The sequence below is a fragment of the Salvelinus namaycush genome, chromosome 5, assembly GCF_016432855.1.
Source record: "Salvelinus namaycush isolate Seneca chromosome 5, SaNama_1.0, whole genome shotgun sequence".
NCBI lineage: Eukaryota > Metazoa > Chordata > Actinopteri > Salmoniformes > Salmonidae > Salvelinus > Salvelinus namaycush.
In genome coordinates this window covers 63,895,186-63,914,622 of record NC_052311.1, presented here as the reverse complement: position 1 = coordinate 63,914,622, position 19,437 = coordinate 63,895,186, and the positions used below count along the sequence as shown (strand labels likewise).

Genomic DNA, 19,437 nt, shown 5'->3' with positions numbered 1-19,437 from the left:
ATTAACCTACGTGCCTTAACTTGTCTATATTTTTTATTTAACTAGGCAAGTCAGTTAAGAACAAATTCTTATTTACAATGACGGCCTACCCCGGCCAAAACCGGATGACGCTGGGCCAAATGTGCGCTGCCCTATGGGACTCCCAATCACGTCCGGATGTGATACAGCCTGGATTCTAACCAGGGACTGTAGTGACGCCTCTTGCACTGAGATGCAGTGCCTTAGACCGTAACCCCCTCATGGAGGTAGAGAGATGGGAGGGGGAGGACAGTTGTTTGTGAGAGAAATGGTCATGACTCCATTCTACTCAAATGGAATGCAGTACACTTGTTGCCTCAATAACACATCAAATCATTGCTAACAAACATGAAACTCCCAATATCATATCTACTTGTCCCAGTATCCTTTAGTGGAAGACTCAGATTACTAGGATGAGGGGAAAAAAACAGTAAGGTATTGAAATGCAGCTCCCTCCATGCTGCATCCTCAGCCAATAACTCTACACCACCACCTGTCTGCCCATCAGATGGACACAGATACATACCTTCATTTGGTCAGGGGGATTTCCTATTCTAATGCATATATTGTTATGCATTTTATAATAAACATTTTTTAATATAAAAAGGAGACAAGGGCTTTACAATTCTTACAAAAAAGAGCTTCAAAATGATTTGATACAAAATAAATGGATAAAAATAAATCTGCATACAAAATACATGTTTAAAAAAAGAATAATCTTCAAACCCAAAAGTTACGGTTTAGTAAGAAATTAAAAGCGATACATTTAAATATATTCTGGTGTGTTAGCGAGCTAAAATATTTTCCTAGAACATTTCAATCCCATTTCTAACTGGCACAGATTCACATATAGCAAGCCTAGCTGATAGGTAGGTACACACATCAGCTGCATACCAGTCATGTATACTTCATGCCCATTACCAAGCACATAGATTTACAACAACTTGTTCCATTTTCCTTTCCAAGAGTTTGTCTGTGAGAGGGAATTTGCACAGCAAATGTGAATGAATTAATCCTCTATGATTGTGTGTAACAGTATGTGTGTGTGTCAGTAGTGGGTGTGGTACTTGGGGAACAGGTAGAGGTCTTTGCAGAGGGAGCTGGTGAATTCAGACATCTCCTTACAGCGATGGTGGGGGGTGCCAGGAGCATAGCCTTCTCTGTCTTTAATACGACCATTCACCTGAGGACAGAGGTTACAAAAGGTTACTAGCACTGAATTTGCTGATAACTACTTTATTGAGGGAAAATGTACTTACTATGACTGTGATATGTGGTGTGTGTGTGTTTACCTGCACCAGTATATCTGATAGGTGTGTGTCTCTGGCTCTGAAGCGGAGTGCTGAGTTGACCTCTTGGATGAACCAGGATCCTCTCTTGGTGTTCCTCATGGCTGCAGTGCCTAGTAGGGCCCAACAGACACTACATTACCTAGTAGGGCCCAACAGACAGTGCATTACCTAGTAGGGCCCAACAGACAGTGCATTACCTAGTAGGGCCCAACAGACAGTGCATTACCTAGTAGGGCCCAACAGACAGTGCATTACCTAGTAGGGCCCAACAGACACTACATTACCTAGTAGGGCCCAACAGACACTACATTACCTAGTAGGGCCCAACAGACAGTGCATTACCTAGTAGGGCCCAACAGACAGTGCATTACCTAGTAGGGCCCAACAGACAGTGCATTACCTAGTAGGGCCCAACAGACAGTGCATTACCTAGTAGAGCCCAACAGACAGTGCATTACCTAGTAGAGCCCAACAGACAGTGCATTACCTAGTAGGGCCCAACAGACAGTGCATTACCTAGTAGGGCCCAACAGACAGTGCATTACATAGTAGGGCCCAACAGACACTGCATTACCTAGTAGGGCCCAACAGACACTGCATTACCTAGTAGGGCCCAACAGACACTGCATTACCTAGTAGGGCCCAACAGACACTACATTACCTAGTAGGGCCCAACAGACACTACATTACCTAGTAGGGCCCAACACACACTACATTACCTAGTAGGGCCCAACACACACTACATTACCTAGTAGGGCACAACAGACACCACATTACCTAGTAGGGCCCAACAGACACTACATTACCTAGTAGGGACCAACACATTACCTAGTAGGGCCCAACAGACACTACATTACCTAGTAGGGACCAACACACACACAAAGAAACACACCACCAAATATTCCAACATTCACATCATAAACACACACACACACACACACCTTTGAGGGAGGCGAAGCCACAGATCATGTCGGAGCGCTGGGGCAGTTTGACTCTGAGCCTGCCTCTCTCCTCCGTCTGCCTGGTGTCTCCATCCCCCTCTCCCTCCCTCCCTGCATCCCTCTGTTCACAGCCAGGAGACTGGGTCCTCTCTGGCCCGTCTGACTGCTCCACCCCACAGTCCATCTCCTCTGGAGGGAGACAGAGAGAAGACGGGTTAGAAAGGGAAGGAGGGAGAGTGAGGGCAGAGAGATCATGTGTGAGCTCACCTCCTCTGCAGGCCTGGATGAAGAACATCTTGGGTTTATTCTGCAGTAGAGGACAGTGGGCGTTGTCAAACGCCTCAAACACCCAGTCCAACTGAGAGAGACAGAGATTCAATGAATATGATTATTATCATCAGAAAGGGTTTCCCTCTCAACTGAATGAGGTCACACACACCTCCAGTAGCTGTCCGTCTGTGCCGTAGATAGCCCCCTCTACTCCATGGGACAGCAGACACACCACACAGCTGGATACGGTCTGGTGCTGCTGCCGTCTGCCAAACTGCTCAATGCACGCCCGCATGCCCTGTCATAGAGAGAGATCAATCAAGTATTTCACTATATTCTAATTACATAGCACTTTTAGAATTATTTTGGTACATTTTGTCACAAAGTGCAAGCGCCACTAGTTATACAGAGAGGAAGTGTAGAGCTGTAAATTCCCCCTTTGTTCTTGGCATTGTAAAGACATGGTCATGGAAAGACCAATGCTACAAACAGCTGTCTCCACTAACTAGCACCATGACTCTAATAGCAACAGGTCTATGTGAAGATCAAGGCAAACAAATACCTGAGTGCCACTGATGGAAGCTAGTGGGGGATCCACCGATATAGTCCATGTTGGTTGAAGCACTGCTGTACCTTTGGCACCACTGTCTGTCTGTCTGTCTGTCTGTCTGTCTGTCTGTCTGTCTGTCTGTCTGTCTGTCTGTCTGTCTGTCTGTCTGTGTGTCTGTGTGTGTGTGTGTGTGTGTGTGTGTGTGTGTGTGTGTGTGTGTGTTACCTGAGCTGTGAGGTCTCTCCGGACGGTGACTATGTAGTCCAGCTCAGTGAACACCTTCCTGAGGACCTCCTCGTCCACCTCCCCTCCCTTCCTGGAGTCCAGGTCAGGAGCAGCACAGGGGTCAAAGGAGACGTTACTGATCACCAAGGCCAGGCCACGAGGACTGGACACCATACTGTAGGACTGAAGGGGAGAAAGAGAGGAGAGGAGAAAGAGGTGCAAAGGGAGGAAAGGAGGAGAAAAGAGAGACAAAAATGCAGCGTGAGAAAATGACATGGTTTACCTGAAGGAAAATAATGATGTGCTTACGTTGCTGCTGTTCTCGGCAGTGTTTGTTGTGGTTTCTGTCCCTGTACTTCAATGACAGTTTTACACCCCAGTGGAGCTCAGTGATGAATCATCCCCAACCTGAGCAGGTTTACAGAGACTTCAACACATGGGCTGGGGGAATTCTCCCCGTGTCTCTTTCCTGTCAAACTGACTGTGGTCTAGACAAACACTGTCTTCTACGGACCAGTGGGGCTCCCCTGGTACTGTCTAAACTCTGTCTATACTGCAGAAGTCTAATATCTGTCTGTTTAGAGTGGAGACACTTCAACAGCTGTTACAGGTTGAGGTGGATGAATAGGAAGATCTGCTCTGCAGCTCCCTAGAAATACCTTGGGGGACAATGCAGCTAAACAGCAGCTGGAAACACATTCTGGACACAGGAAATGCATGCATGTGTTTGTTGCAAAGGTGCATGTTGCAGTGGCTGCTGCCTTGAAACTAACTGCCCTAGGGGATTGCATAAAGTTGCATTGTAACAGTTGTATTTGCAGTGACAAATATGAGAACCAAAAATATACAGCAGTTAACAACGTTAATTGTCTCAGGTAAGAGATACCAGACAGACTGTTGTACCTGTTGGCAGTGTCATGGTACAGACAGGTGATTTACTAGTTTGTATTAACAGTGAGTGTTGTACCTGTTGGCAGTGACATGGTACAGACAGGTGATTTACTAGTTTGTATTAACAGTGAGTGTTGTACCTGTTGGCAGTGACATGGTACAGACAGGTGATTTACTAGTTTGTATTAACAGTGAGTGTTGTACCTGTTGGCAGTGACATGGTACAGACAGGTGATTTACTGGTTTGTATTAACAGTGAGTGTTGTAGCTGTTGGCAGTGACATGGTACAGACAGGTGATTTACTAGTTTGTATTAACAGTGAGTGTTGTACCTGTTGGCAGTGACATGGTACAGACAGGTGATTTACTGGTTTGTATTAACAGTGAGTGTTGTACCTGTTGGCAGTGACATGGTACAGACAGGTGATTTACTAGTTTGTATTAACAGTGAGTGTTGTACCTGTTGGCAGTGTCATGGTACAGACAGGTGATTTACTGGTTTGTATTAACAGTGAGTGTTGTACCTGTTGGCAGTGTCATGGTACAGACAGGTGATTTACTGGTTTGTATTAACAGTGAGTGTTGTACCTGTTGGCAGTGTCATGGTACAGACAGGTGATTTACTGGTTTGTATTAACAGTGAGTGTTGTACCTGTTGGCAGTGACATGGTACAGACGGGTGATTTACTGGTTTGTATTAACAGTGAGTGTTGTACCTGTTGGCAGTGGCATGGTACAGACAGGTGATTTACTGGTTTGTATTAACAGTGAGCGTTGTACCTGTTGGCAGTGACATGGTACAGACAGGTGATTTACTAGTTTGTATTAACAGTGAGTGTTGTACCTGTTGGCAGTGTCATGGTACAGACAGGTGATTTACTGGTTTGTATTAACAGTGAGTGTTGTACCTGTTGGCAGTGTCATGGTACAGACAGGTGATTTACTGGTTTGTATTAACAGTGAGTGTTGTACCTGTTGGCAGTGTCATGGTACAGACAGGTGATTTACTGGTTTGTATTAACAGTGAGTGTTGTACCTGTTGGCAGTGACATGGTACAGACAGGTGATTTACTGGTTTGTATTAACAGTGAGTGTTGTACCTGTTGGCAGTGACATGGTACAGACAGGTGATTTACTGGTTTGTATTAACAGTGAGTGTTGTACCTGTTGGCAGTGACATGGTACAGACAGGTGATTTACTAGTTTGTATTAACAGTGAGTGTTGTACCTGTTGGCAGTGGCATGGTACAGACGGGTGATTTACTGGTTTGTATTAACAGTGAGTGTTGTACCTGTTGGCAGTGACATGGTACAGACAGGTGATTTACTGGTTTGTATTAACAGTGAGTGTTGTACCTGTTGGCAGTGACATGGTACAGACGGGTGATTTACTGGTTTGTATTAACAGTGAGTGTTGTACCTGTTGGCAGTGACATGGTACAGACAGGTGATTTACTGGTTTGTATTAACAGTGAGTGTTGTACCTGTTGGCAGTGACATGGTACAGACAGGTGATTTACTGGTTTGTATTAACAGTGAGTGTTGTAGCTGTTGGCAGTGACATGGTACAGACAGGTGATTTAGAGGTTTGTATTAACAGTGAGTGTTGTACCTGTTGGCAGTGACATGGTACAGACAGGTGATTTACTGGTTTGTATTAACAGTGAGTGTTGTACCTGTTGGCAGTGACATGGTACAGACAGGTGATTTAGAGGTTTGTATTAACAGTGAGTGTTGTACCTGTTGGCAGTGACATGGTACAGACAGGTGATTTACTGGTTTGTATTAACAGTGAGTGTTGTACCTGTTGGCAGTGACATGGTACAGACAGGTGATTTAGAGGTTTGTATTAACAGTGAGTGTTGTACCTGTTGGCAGTGGCATGGTACAGACAGGTGATTTAGAGGTTTGTATTAACAGTGAGCGTTGTACCTGTTGGCAGTGTTTTAGGTAGAAGTCTGGTGTACAGGGAAGAACAGGGCTGGTGATGGGACTGTCTGCATCCAGACACATCTCCATTGACTCTGAAACACATATTAGGATGACGTTACACCCTGTATGCATTTCATTCCATAAATTACACCAGTGGAGACAAACAATTACAATAATGCCCATCAGAGCAGGGTTTCATTCAAGGTCATGTTTCTGCATTGAAAGGGAAGCTGTTAGCAACATATAATGGTGTTGTAACAACCTTTGTACTACAGCTATGTGAGCAAGTCACACGGGCGTGGTGCCTGCAGGTGGCGAGACTGGCTGGGCAGTGGCACTCCATACCAAGGCTACAGCACACTGCTTCCACACTGATCAAATTATACAACTGGACTCAATAGGGACATTTTCATTTACACAGTTTTATTGGATTTATTAAAAATAGCTTTTTATAAAAGACTGAGTAACAAGCCAACAAACAGAATGATTACATTTATTACATTTTTTCCAAACAACCACACAAACAACCCCTCCCATGATCTCCTAGGAAACATGCAAATATTGTGAATGAAACAGTTGTAAAACTGTGATCTTGAATGCACCCAGCTCAGATGACTGCTCTACTCACCTTGTGTTCTGGCTCTCTTGGCTGGAACCATCCCCTCCTGGGTGGGCAGTGGGAGGGGAGAGTCCACATATCTCTGAAAGACAAAGGAAATGGAGAATTTAACCATGTTTTAATTTACCTTCGACGTCAATACAATCTGAACATTTATAGGCAAAACCAGTTCATTCCTGATTTTTTCCCTCGCCTGCAGTGTGAATACCAAAACATCCAGAGGAGGCTTGGGTTGGGAGTGATGGCTGACTCTCACCTCTCTCCCAATCTACATCTCTCCTTCTCTTTTCTTATTCCCCTCTTTCTCCCCATCCCCCTCTTTCTTCCTGTTACAGCAGTCTGTAGCTTGGGTTGGGAGTGTTGGGGTCACTTCTTTCTCTAGTGACTGTCTGGGGACAGTCTGTAGTAGGGTTGAATGGCAGGAACCCGGTTTCCAAGATTTACTGTCCAAAACCACTCCTCTTTCCCAGGATAAATAACTGTGAGAAACCGGTAAATTATAATAAATTATTTATATGAACAGCATGGAGTGAAATGGAACTGTTAAAATGATACGCGATGTCTAAATCTGGCTTCTCTACGGCTGCTGACTGATGAATCAACGCTCAGGGTGGGGACAGGCAGCCCATCTCAGTATGGAGCGCAGTTCACAATGCATGTAGGAGGACCTACTGTATTGGTATTTTATTAGGATCCCCATTAGCTGTTGCAAAAGCAGCAGCTACTCTTCCTGTATCATCTCATCATGGTAACGTGTTTTCTTGTGACAGGTGGGCATACATTGACTGCAGCATAGCCTATGCTACAGTAATATAAAGACAGAATGATCTGGCTTTCAGGGGCCACCTTGTTTTTCTTTTATTGTAAAGAGTTTTAAAAACAGCCTATCACTCGAATAGCGTTGCTTTAAATCAGTGCACACACTATCTCCATCAACTCCATTCAAATTGCATCCAAAATAGATAATCCTGTTCTAAATTGACATATATAGATGTTCTAGCCTACCTCTTTCAGGTAATACATTATTAGCCTTATATTTAGCTAATTAATGACGGGTTATGCATAATAAGCATCTAACTTATAGCCTGTGTCTCTTGTACAATACGCAAGCGCCTGTGCTCCGCTGGCCACGCCTTAGAGCTAAGGAGCGTTTTGTGAGTCCCATGCAGAAAAAGCTAGACTAGACAATCTTTTTAGCATTTCTTACACCAATAGACTATTCGAAGAGGGATGCAATATATTTTTTGCTGAATGATAAACACAGCAGCCAACAGAACTCACGGGTAGTTTGAAAGAACAGTGAATGCGTGCAATGGCGGAAGGCTATAGCAGTTATTTATTCAGACCCATAACCATTCAATCTTCATGAAGAGAAGTGAAAGCCTTCTGCATCTAATTCTAGCAATATATTTGTTTTATTCACCTTTATTTAACCAGGTAGGCTAGTTGAGAACAAGTTCTCATTTACGACTGCGACCTGGCCAAGAATAAAGCAAAGCAGTTTGACACATACAACAACACAGAGTTACACATGGAATAAACAAACATACAGTCAATAATACAGTAGAAAAAAATCTATATACAGTGTGTGCATTTTAAGTAAGCATTTCACTGTAATACCTGTTGTATTCGGCACACGTGGCAAATAAACTTTGATTTGATAATGAGGTAAGATAAGAGAGGTAAGGCAATAAACAGGCCATGGTGGCGAAGTAATTACAATATACCAATTAAACACTGGAGTGATTGATGTGCAGAAGATGAATGTGCAAGTAGAGATACTGGGGTGCAAAGGAGCAAGATAAATAAATAAATACAGTATGGGGATGAGGTAGTTGGATGGGCTATATTACAGATGGGCTATGTACAGGTGCTGTGATCTGTGAGCTGCCCTGACAGCTGGTGCTTAACTTCTTGAGCCTATGGGGGCGCCATTTCGACTTTGTAAAAATTAGTTCCCAAATTAAACTGCCTCGTACTCAATTCTTGCTCGTACAATATGCATATTATTATTACTATTGGATAGAAAACACTCTCTAGTTTCTAAAACCGTTTGAATTATTTCTCTGAGTGAAACAGAACTCATTCTGCAGCACATTTCCTGTCAGGGAGTGAGATTTCAGAAATCGAGGTCCCTGTTCTGAGGTCAGTTTATAAGTCCCCATGTAAGCCATCGGGCTACATGCACTGCATACGTCTTCCTCTAGATGTCAGTAAGCGGGGAGAATTTGAATGGAGTGGATTGCGCAATCTGGGACCTTATATAAGACCGTGGAACGGAAGTACCGTCCTTTTCAACGGTGCGCCTGGCTCAAGAAGACATCACAATGGCGTCCTGCAAACGCTTTCGTTTTAGTAGTTCTATATCTCCGGTCATGTTTTTATTCGTTATAGGTGTTAAAGACATCATAAGGTAGTTAATTTAAACCGACTTATAGCAGTTTATTGCGATTTTCTGGGATTTCTTTGTCATGCGCTTTCACGAGGTGGACACCTCTCCAGTTGGTGGCTAACATTAGCGGCTATTTCGACCGGACAAGAGGACATCTTTCAACCCAAAGACGATTGTTCTGGAGAAAGGACACCTTGCCCAAGATTCTGATGGAAGCTCAGCTAATAGTAAGCAGTCTTTATGCTGTTAATTCGTACTTATGTTGACAAATGTTAAATAATAATTCCGCCATGAATTATGGGGCGGTCTCGCTTTAGCGCACGCTGTATTGCGCAGTAACGTTAATTTTAAAAATCTAACCCAGCGATTGCATTAAGAACTAATTTATCTTTCATTTGCTGTCCAACTTGTATTTTTTAGTCAAGTTTATGAATAGTTTTCGATTAGAATAGGTGCCTTTCCCAAGATTTCGCCTGACATTTTCTTTGCAGCTTGGCTACTTTTCTCATTGTATAACCACGATTTGTGCCGCTAAATATGCACATTTTCGAACAAACTCTATATGCATTGTGTAATATGTTATAGGACTGTCATCTGAAGAATTCTGAGAAGGTTAGTGAAAAAATTAATATCTTTTGGTGGTTTATACGTAATCGCTATGTTTGGCTTGAATCAATGCTGTTGTGATGTTTGCTATTGTGGTATGCTAATATAACGCTATATTGTGTTTTCGCTGTAAAACACTTAGAAAATCTGAAATATTGGCTGGATTCACAAGATCTGTGTCTTTCAATTGCTGTACGCTGTGTATTTTTAAGAAATGTTTTATGATGAGTAATTAGGTAATACACGTTGCTCTCTGTAGTTATTCTAGTCGCTTTGGTGAGAGTTGTGATGGTGGCTGCAATGGTAAACTATGATTTATACCTGAAATATGCAATTTTTTCTAACAAAACATATGCTATACAATAAATATGTTATCAGACTGTCATCTGATGAAGTTGTTTCTTGGTTAGTGGCTATTTATATCTTTATTTGGTCGAATTTGTGATAGCTACTGATGGAGTAAAAAACTGGTGGAGTAAAAAAAGTGGTGTCTTTTGCTAACGTGGTTAGCTAATAGATTTACATATTGTGTCTTCCCTGTAAAACATTTTAAAAATCAGAAATGATGGCTGGATTCACAAGATGTGTATCTTTCATCTGGTGTCTTGGACTTGTGATTTAATGATATTTAGATGCTAGTATTTACTTGTGACGCTATGCTAGGCTATGCTAGTAGCTTTTCTACTGATGGGGGTGCTCCCGGATCCGGGCTTGGGAGGTGTTAGAGGTTAAAGCTAGTGAGGGAGATATGAGTCTCCAGCTTCAGTGATTTTTGCAGTTTGTTCCAGTCATTGGCAGCAGAGAACTGGAAGGAAAGGCTGCCAAAGGAGGAATTGGCTTTGGGGGTGATTAGTGAGATATACCTTCTGGAGCACGTGCTACGGGTAGGTGCTGCTATGTTGACCAGTGAGCTGAGATAAGGCGGGGCTTTACCTAGCAGAGACTTGTAGATGACTTGGAGCCAGTGGGTTTGGCGACGAGTATGAAGCGAGGGCCAGCCAACAAGAGCGTACAGGTCGCAGTGGTGGGTAGTATATGGGGCTTTGGTGACAAAACGGATGGCACTGTGATAGACTGCATCCAATTTGTTGAGTAGAGTGTTGGAGGCTATTTTGTAAATGACATCGCCGAGGTCGAGGATCGGTAGGATGGTCAGTTTTACGAGGGTATGTTTGGCAGCATGAGTGAAGGATGCTTTGTTGCGGAATAGGAAGCTGATTCTAGAATTAATTTTGGATTGGAGATCCTTAATGTGAGTCTGGAAGGAGAGTTTACAGTCTAACCAGACACCTAGGTATTTGTAGTTGTCCACATATTCTAAGTCAGAACCGTCCAGAGTAGTGATGCTGGACGGACGGGCAGCGATTGGTTGAAGAGCAAGCATTTAGTTCTACTTGCATTTAAGAGCAGTTGGAGGCAACGGAAGGAGAGTTGTATGGCATTGAAGCTCGTCTGGAGGTTAGTTAACACAGTGTCCAAAGAAGGGCTAGAAGTATACAGAATCTATGTAGAGGTGGATCAGAGAATCACCAGCAGCAAGAGCGACATCATTGATGTATAGAGAAGAGTCGGCCCGAGAATTGAACCCTGTGGCACCCCCATAGAGACTGTCAGAGGTCCAGACAACAGGCCCTCCGATTTGACACACTGAACTCTATCAGAGAAGTAGTTGGTGAACCAGGCGAGGTAGTCATTTGAGAAACCAAGGCTGTTTAGTCTGCCGATAAGAATTTGGTGATTGACAGAGTCAAAAGCCTTGGCCAGGTCGATGAATACAGCTGCACAGTAATGCGTCTTATCGATGGCGGTTATGATATCGTTTAGGACCTAGAGCATGGCTGAGGTGTACCCATGACCAGCTCTGAAACCAGATTGCATAGCGGAGAAGGTACGGTGGGATTCAAAATGGTCGGTAATCTGTTTGTTAACTTGGCTTTCAAAGACCTTAGAAAGGCAAGGTAGGATAGATTTAGGTCTGTAGCAGTTTGGGTCTAGAGTGTCACCCCCTTTGAAGAGGGGGATGATCGCGGCAGCTTTCCAATCTTTGGGAATTTCAGATGATACGAAAGAAGTTGAACAGGCTAGTAATAGGGGTTGCAACAATTGCGGCAGATAATTTTAGAAAGAGAGGGTCCAGATTGTCTAGCCCGGCTGATTTGCAGCTCTTTCAGAACATCAGCTATCTGGATTTGGGTAAAGGAGAAATGGGGAGGCTTGGGCGAGTTGCTGTGGGGGGTGCCGGGCAGTTGACCGGGGTAGGGGTAGCCAGGTGGAAAGCATGGCCAGCCGTAGAAAAATGCTTATTGAAATTCTCAATTATAGTGGATTTATCAGTGGTAACAGTGTTTCCTAGCCTCAGTGCAGTGGGCAACTGGGAGAGGGTGCTCTTATTCTCCATGGACTTTATATTTGCCTGTGTATATTGGTTCCTAACTTCCCTGAAAAGTTGCATATCACGGGGGCTATATATTATTCAAGGATGTCATTAGAATGATGAAGGACAATGGAAAATATTTAATGTAACTGTTGAAAGCAAGGAAGGAATAAAGCAACAATAGAGGGAGAAAGAGGAGGAAGGCTAATAACATCAGGGGAAATATTATGAAAAAGGTATATATGCGTCAGCCTACTATTTATACAAATAGTCCCTATTACATTTCAAAATTAAAATAAATTCTCTATCCTATATTTGTAACTTTGTAGGCTGCATGTGCTGCACCAGAACCGCGTGTTCTCTTCTGCTTTATCATGGTTTGAACGATATACGTAATACCAGTCCATATAATACAGTACAGTAATACAGTTCACACTCAAAAAGATTAGCCTACTGGAGCTTGTTTCATTTATTTACCCAAGAGAGCATATAGCTAGCTACATCTATGGGGTTTTATGCTTCTCTGTCGTGCATAATGTGCAGTAGCCTATATCCTATAGATAATAGCACAATTATTTTGACTTTTTGGGTCATTAAATGTCTTTAATGCAAGGCTCATAAAATGTATCGGACTCAGGTAGCATTAGGTTTGAATTTTCATTACATATTTATATGCTTTATAATGCTTTTGAATGACACTTCCAGTTTTGGCGGGAAATACAGGGTTACCCGGGAGAAAAGTTGTTTTATTCTTGGGATGGAACATTTGTAAAATACCAGGAAAATATTCTTACTTAGTCTGTAGCTTGGGCTAGGTGTTGGGTAGCGCTCACCTCTTTCTCTTCATCCCCCTCTTCCTCACTGTCTTTGACTGGGGTCTTTGTGAATGGGGCGTAGCGGTCTGAAGCTTGGATTGGGTATTTTGTGGAACTCACCCCCTCAGCCCTGTCTTTTGCCCTAGCTGTCTGGGGACACTGTGAGTAAGGGGTGCAGTTTGAGGCTTGGGTTGGTTGTGGCACTCACCCCTCTCTCTCCATGTCTACCCTCTCCCTTTCTATCTTTGTCCTTCTGCTCGTCTGTCAGGATCAACATCTGATTATTGTGCTGTGTGTGGTGTGGCACCCAGTGCCCTCTCACCTGTCTCTCTCCGTCCCTCTCTGGTGACTCTGTGAGCAGGGCACATAGGTGCTGCTGCTCTGTGTCTCTCAGTGCTGAGCAGAAGCTGCTGAAGGCTCTGGGACCACGCTTGGGGAGCAGGGACAGCAGACGCCAGCTCCGCTTGTGGGAGGTCGGCTCCGCCTGGGGAACAACGGATATCAACAGATTAGAAAAAATAGAAAGTGAAAGACATGGTAATCTACACAAGGGTTTCCGAAACTGGGTCCTGCCCCCCCAGGTGCACATTTAGTTTTTTGCCATAGCACTACACGATTCAAATAACCAACTCATCATCAAGCTTCGAATATTTCAATCAGCTGTGTAGTGCTTGGGGCAGAAAATAAACATGCACAGGGAGCAAGAACGAGTTTCAAGGACCAAGTATGGGAAACCCTGATCTACACTAACATTCACATTTGATTACGTGATTGAAGTTAATGACATAAATCAACAATAAGACATTTGGGCCATGAATGCATGCATGAATGCGTGCTTCTACACCTGCATTGCTTGCTGTTTGGGGTTTTAGGCTGGGTTTCTGTACAGCACTTTGAGATATCAGCTGATGTAAGAAGGGCTATATAAATACATTTGATTTGATTTGATTTTTTGGAAGTTGATAAGTGTCATAAGTCATCTGACCTGGTAGTATCGAGCTACACAATTGAACACAACATACCAGGATGCTTTCTGCCATGCTGTCGGTGAGAATGTCGTCTGTCTGCAGCGACTGAATGAACAGCTCGTCCACCACCATCTCTTTGCAGAGAGTCACAGCGTATTTCCGAAGCCCCCTTTTGTCTCGTTCCAGCATACCGCATTCCCCCAACATTCTGCTTCGAGACAAGACACAGGAAAACGCTTCATTTACTGTCAACTTCCATTCTTCTTGCAAAACCGTAGCGCGGTATATAGGCCTAGCTTCTCAACAACGTGTTAACGTTACTCATTGGCATTGTATCTAGCTATTATAATAGCTCAATTTACCTTGTTTTCTAAGTCGGAGTGGTAAGGATGCTGAATGCGTCTTTCTGTAAGATAACTAACATTATACTAGTTAGCTAGCTGTCTGGATGAATACGAGAAAGTAATTGGTAGTTATCGCCTATTCTTTCCAAAGTCCGGTAACACTCAGCAGCAGATACTTACAATGACTGTCAGGTAACGTTAGCCAGCTGTCTCCAGCTAACGCGTTAGCTAGCTAATCATTAATGTGTGAAGGAAAAGTTGACATCACCTTGACGTCCGAACAATACTAAATTGTAAATTGTATTGCATAAAAACAGGTAGTTATGCTAAGAAATTTGTTCAAAATGTAAGCAAGTGTCAATCAGTATCGTTGCATTTTTCAAAACAATGTACATTTAACTTTAGATATGCAACAGCTAACGTTACATCGGCATGCTAACGTTGGGATGTTATTTTTTTTGTGGATTTCAAACATTCAGAACACTTTCAATGCGTTCATCTGCTCCCAACCCTATCTGTCCTAAAACTAGATAGCCAATTTAGCTAACTGTATTTGAAATTATTTCGCACAAATGAACAACATAACTTACCCACGTAAACCAACTTCCGCGCCTCTGCAATGTGTGAAAATGGTAGCGGGAGTGGTCTAAATTCATTGTGTTGGATTATAGCCAATGACAGTTCGGAAAATTTGGATTGACGTTTTCCTGGGCGAATACGAGTCAGCTTTCCCAGGGCGTGGTTGGAAACGTATTTATCAAATTCATTTTGAATTTGAATCGGTTGTTACAGTAAATAATCAGCCAATTGATAAGAATATCATGGAAGACTGACATAAACAGCTATCTAATGTTTAGATGAAGTAGAGAGGATGGCATGGCATTTGTAGGAAATAAGGGAGTGGGATTCAGGAATGAACTGGAAACAGCTCACATCTGTCCACAAGGAATTTTTGATTGTGAGAAATCCATATTTGCCCAACTACTGTTGATTGATGTGAAAAATGATTCTTAAAATGCCACGACATAATTGACCTTATTGCACAAATGGAGCCAAATATGTTGTATTTATAGATACAGTATGAACATACAGTGCATTCGGAAAGTATTCAGACCCCTTGACCTTTTTCCACATTTTGTTACGTTACAGCCTTATTCTAAAATGGATTAAATATATTTTTTCCTCATCGATCTACACACAATACCTCACAATGACAAAGCGGAAACAGGTTTTTCAACATTTTTGCACATTTTATTTACATAAGTATACAGACCCTTTGCTATGAGACTCGAAATTGAGCTCAGGTGTATACTGTTTCAATTGATCATCCTTGAGATGTTTCTACAATTTGATTGGAGTCCACCTGTGGTAAATTAAATTGATTGGACATGATTTGGAAAGGCACACACCTGTCTATATAAAGTCCCACAGTTGACAGTGCATGTCAGAGCAAAAACCAAGCCATGAAGTCGAAGGAATTGTCCGTAGAGCTCCGAGACAGGATTGTTGAGGCAAAGATATGGGGAAGGGTACAAAAATTATTCTGCAGCATTGAAGGTCCCAACAAACACAGTGGGCTCCATCATTCTTAAATGGAAGAAGTTTGGAACCACCAAGACTCTTCCTAGATCTGACTGCCCGGTCAAACTGAGCAATCGGGAGAGAAGGTCCTTGGTCAGGGAGGTGACCAAGAACCCGAGGGTCACTCTGACAGAGCTCCAGAGTTCCTCTGTGGAGATGGGAGAACCTTCCAGAAGGACAGCCATCTCTGCAGCACTCCACCAATCAGGCCTTTATGGTAGAGTGGCCAGATGAAAGCCACTCCTCAGTAAGGCACATGACAGCCTGCTTGGAGTTTGCCAAAAGGCACCTGAAGGACTCTGACCATGAGAGACAAGATTCTCTGGTCTGATGAAACCAAGATTGAACTCTTTGGACTGAATGCCAAGTATCATATCTGGAGTAAACCTTGCACCATCCCTACGGTGAAGCACTGTGGTGGCAGAATCATGCTGTGGGGATGTTTTTCAGTGGCAGGGACTGGGAGACTAGTCAGGATCGGTGGAAAGATGAACTGAGCAAAGAACAGTGCCCGTACTGTACTTCCAACAGGACAACTACCTTAAGCACACAGCCAGGAGTGGCTTCGGGACAAGTGTCTGAATGTCCTTAAACGGCCCAGCCAGAGCCCGGACTTGAACCCGATCAAACATCTCTGAAAAGACCCCAAAATAGCTGTTCAGCAACGCTCCCCATCCAACCTGACAGAGCTTGAGAGGATCTGCAGAGAAGAATGGGAGAAACTCCCCAAATACAGGCGTGCCAAGCTTATAGCGTCATACCCAATAAGACTTGAGGCTGTAATTACTGCCAAAGGTGCTTCAACAAAGTACTGAGTAAAGGATCTGAATACTTATGTAAATGTGATAAGTCTAAAAACCTGTTTTTGCTTCGTCATTATGGGGTATTGTGTGTATATTGATGAGGGAAAATGTAATCAATTTTAGAATAAGGCTGTAACATAACAAAATGTGGAAAAAGTAATGGGGTCTGAATACTGTCCTAAGGCAATGTATATGGATCTGTGCTATTTACTTTGAACTGGACTGTGTTTATAGCATGAGCGGTAATGAGTAGATGTGCTTGTTTTGAGATCAAAGCGAGAGCTACATGTAGCCACGTGTGCACATTTTGTTCATATCCTTTGCTAGTTAGTGAGTTTTTAGCTGCATACCCCCTCTAGGACCAGGGTCAGCGCATTCTCAAATGTTGTTTTTTGCCATCATTGTAAGCCTGCCACACACACACTATATGATACATTTATTAAACTTAAGAATGAGTGTGAGTTTTTGTCACAACCCGGCTCGTGGGAGGTGACAAATAGTTCTTATACGACCAGGTTACAAATAATAATATAATCTATAATTTTGCTCTTTATTTAGCCATCTTACATATAAAACCTTATTTGTTCATAAAAAATCGTGAATAACTCACCGCAGGTTAATAAAAAGGGTGTTCTTGAAAGGATGCACATAACTCTGCAATGTTGGGTTGTATTGGAGAGAGTCTCAGTCTTAAATCATTTTCCACACACAGTCTGTGCCTGTGTTTAGTTTTCATGCTAGTGAGGGCTCTCACATAGGTACGTGTGTCACGCCCTGACCTTAGTTATGTATGTTTTCTGTATTATTTTGGTCAGGTCAGGGTGTGACGTGGGTGGGTATGCGTGTTTTGTGTTGTCTAGGGTTTTTTGTAGATCTATGGGGTTTTTGTAAGTCTAGGTTATTGTAGGTCTATGGTGGCCTGAATTGGTTCCCAATCAGAGGCAGCTGTTTATCGTTGTCTCTGATTGGGAATCCTATTTAGGTTGCCATTTTCCATTTAGGTTTTGTGGGTTATTGTCTATGTGTACTTGCATGTCAGCACTCGTTTGATTAGCTTCACGGTCGTTTTGTTATTTTGTTAGTTTGTTTAGTTTTGTTTATAAAATGCGTGTTTTTCCTATTTCCACGTAGCGCCCACAACAAGCAGTGCAGCAGTAATGAATGAGAAGTAATGTGTATTTATAGGTTTGCGTTGCTGTTGTTATTAGCGGCTTGGGTGTTTTTAAAAATCAAGGAATATTTCACTTTCTCTGTTCATAGTAACAACATGAATTTGTGCATGAGACAGAAATAATGCTATGCAACTCGAATTGCCCCATCAGCTTCAAGACGGTGCCCCTTTTTGGACAGTGTCAGTGGAGTAAAGGGAGAACAGAGGGATGTTGAAAGGTGGATCCTCAGTCTGCTGCTCTCTCCCTCCACTGAGACTGACCATCAGATGCAGACACCATCAGCTCAGTAAAATAAAAAATAAAAAGCACATTATTTAAATGTATGCTCACTAAGCTGTGCCTCACAAGTAATACAACAATAGATCTATTACCGGTGTGATCATATAGCCTACCTCAAATGTTGAAATATAATTTTTTTTAAATCTCCCAAACATCAATGCATTGGCAGGTAAATCAAGCAAAGCCAATATGCGGTGATAATGTATTGAGCCTATAGTGTACTGCACAATCCTCATTGCCACAGTACTGTTTTAATTGGTTAATGTTGCATAGGCGGTAGATCTCGGCTTGCATTTTGACTCAAAGTGATCTTGACGAAAAAGAAATTACAAAATATAAAAAACTGAAATACCTTATTTACATAAGTATTCAGACCTTTTGCTCTGAGACTCGAAATTGAGCTCAGATGCATACTGTTTCCATTGATCATCCTTAAGATGTTTCTCTGATTCAGAGAGGTTGGGTTAAATGCAGAAGACATTTAATCAAATGTATTTATAAAGCCCTTCTTACATCAGCTGATGACAAAAAGTGCTGTACAGAAACCCAGCCTAAAATCCCAAACAGCAAGCAATGCAGGTGTAGAAGCACGGTGGCTAGGAAAAACTCCCTCGAAATGCCGAAATCTAGGAAGAAACCTAGAGGAACCAGGCTATGAAGGGTGGCCAGTCCTCTTCTGGCTGTTTTGGGTGAAGATTATAACAGAACATGCAAGGCCAAGATGTTCAAATGTTCATAGATGACCAGCAGGGTCACATAATAATAACCACAGTGGTTGTAGAGGGTGCAACAGGTCAGCACTTCAGGAGTAAATGTCAGAGAAAGAGAGAGCGAGAAAGAAAGAGAGAGAGAGAATTAGAGAGAGCATACTTAAATTCACACAGGACACCGGATAAGACAGGAGAAATACTCCAGATATAACAGACTGACACTAGCCCCCCGACACATAAACTATTGCAGCATAAATACTGAAGGCTGAGACAGGAGGGGTCGGGAGACACCGTGACCCCGTCCGACTATACCCCCGGACAGGGCCAAACAGGCAGGATATAACCCCACCCACTTTGCCAAAGCACAGCCACCACACCACTAGAGGGATATCTTCAACCACCAACTTACTATCCTGAGACAAGGCCGAGTATAGCCCACGAAGATCTCCCTCACGGCACGAACCCGCCGGGGGGGTGCCAGCCTGGACAGGAAGACCACGTCAGTGACTCAACCCACTCAAGTGGGACGACATGGAAGAGCACCAGAAAGCCAGTCACTCAGCCCCTGTAATAGGGTTTGAGGCAGAGAATCCCAGTGGAGAGGGGGGAACCGGCCAGGCAGGGACAGCAAGGGCGGTTTGTTGCTCCCGTGCCT

The 19,437-nt window shown here is 43.1% G+C and overlaps 1 protein-coding gene across 2 annotated transcripts; it reads right to left on the bottom strand.

Annotated features, from left to right (window-relative positions):
• Nucleotides 1-168: 168 nt before the first annotated feature.
• Nucleotides 169-14,871, bottom strand: LOC120047724 (caspase-2-like). 2 transcript variants are annotated; one of them, XM_038993277.1, is made up of 11 exons: nucleotides 14,828-14,871; nucleotides 13,948-14,101; nucleotides 13,248-13,409; nucleotides 6,748-6,820; nucleotides 6,120-6,211; nucleotides 3,297-3,479; nucleotides 2,691-2,819; nucleotides 2,519-2,609; nucleotides 2,252-2,440; nucleotides 1,311-1,420; nucleotides 169-1,201 (listed from the first exon to the last, which is right to left on the bottom strand). In XM_038993277.1, exons 2-11 carry the CDS (start codon nucleotides 14,098-14,100, stop codon nucleotides 1,067-1,069), a joined length of 1,317 nt encoding a protein of 438 aa, XP_038849205.1. In that variant the 5' UTR covers nucleotide 14,101; nucleotides 14,828-14,871; the 3' UTR covers nucleotides 169-1,066. The 2 variants fall into 2 exon arrangements, with proteins under 2 accessions (XP_038849205.1, XP_038849206.1); XM_038993278.1 differs by having other exon boundaries at nucleotides 13,948-14,104; nucleotides 14,828-14,861.
• Between the last annotated feature and the right edge of the window lie 4,566 nt (nucleotides 14,872-19,437).

Bases quoted from the DNA above. Each gene is read 5' to 3' on its own strand.
- LOC120047724 (XM_038993277.1), bottom strand. From the start codon at position 14,100: ATGTTGGGGGAATGCGGTATGCTGGAACGAGACAAAAGGGGGCTTCGG. The intron at 2,610-2,690 runs GTGTGTGTGACC...TGTCTCTCTCAG, and splicing joins CAGACGGACAGCTACTGGAG to TTGGACTGGGTGTTTGAGGC. The intron at 1,202-1,310 runs GTAAACACACAC...CTCTGTCCTCAG, and splicing joins TATCAGATATACTGGTGCAG to GTGAATGGTCGTATTAAAGA.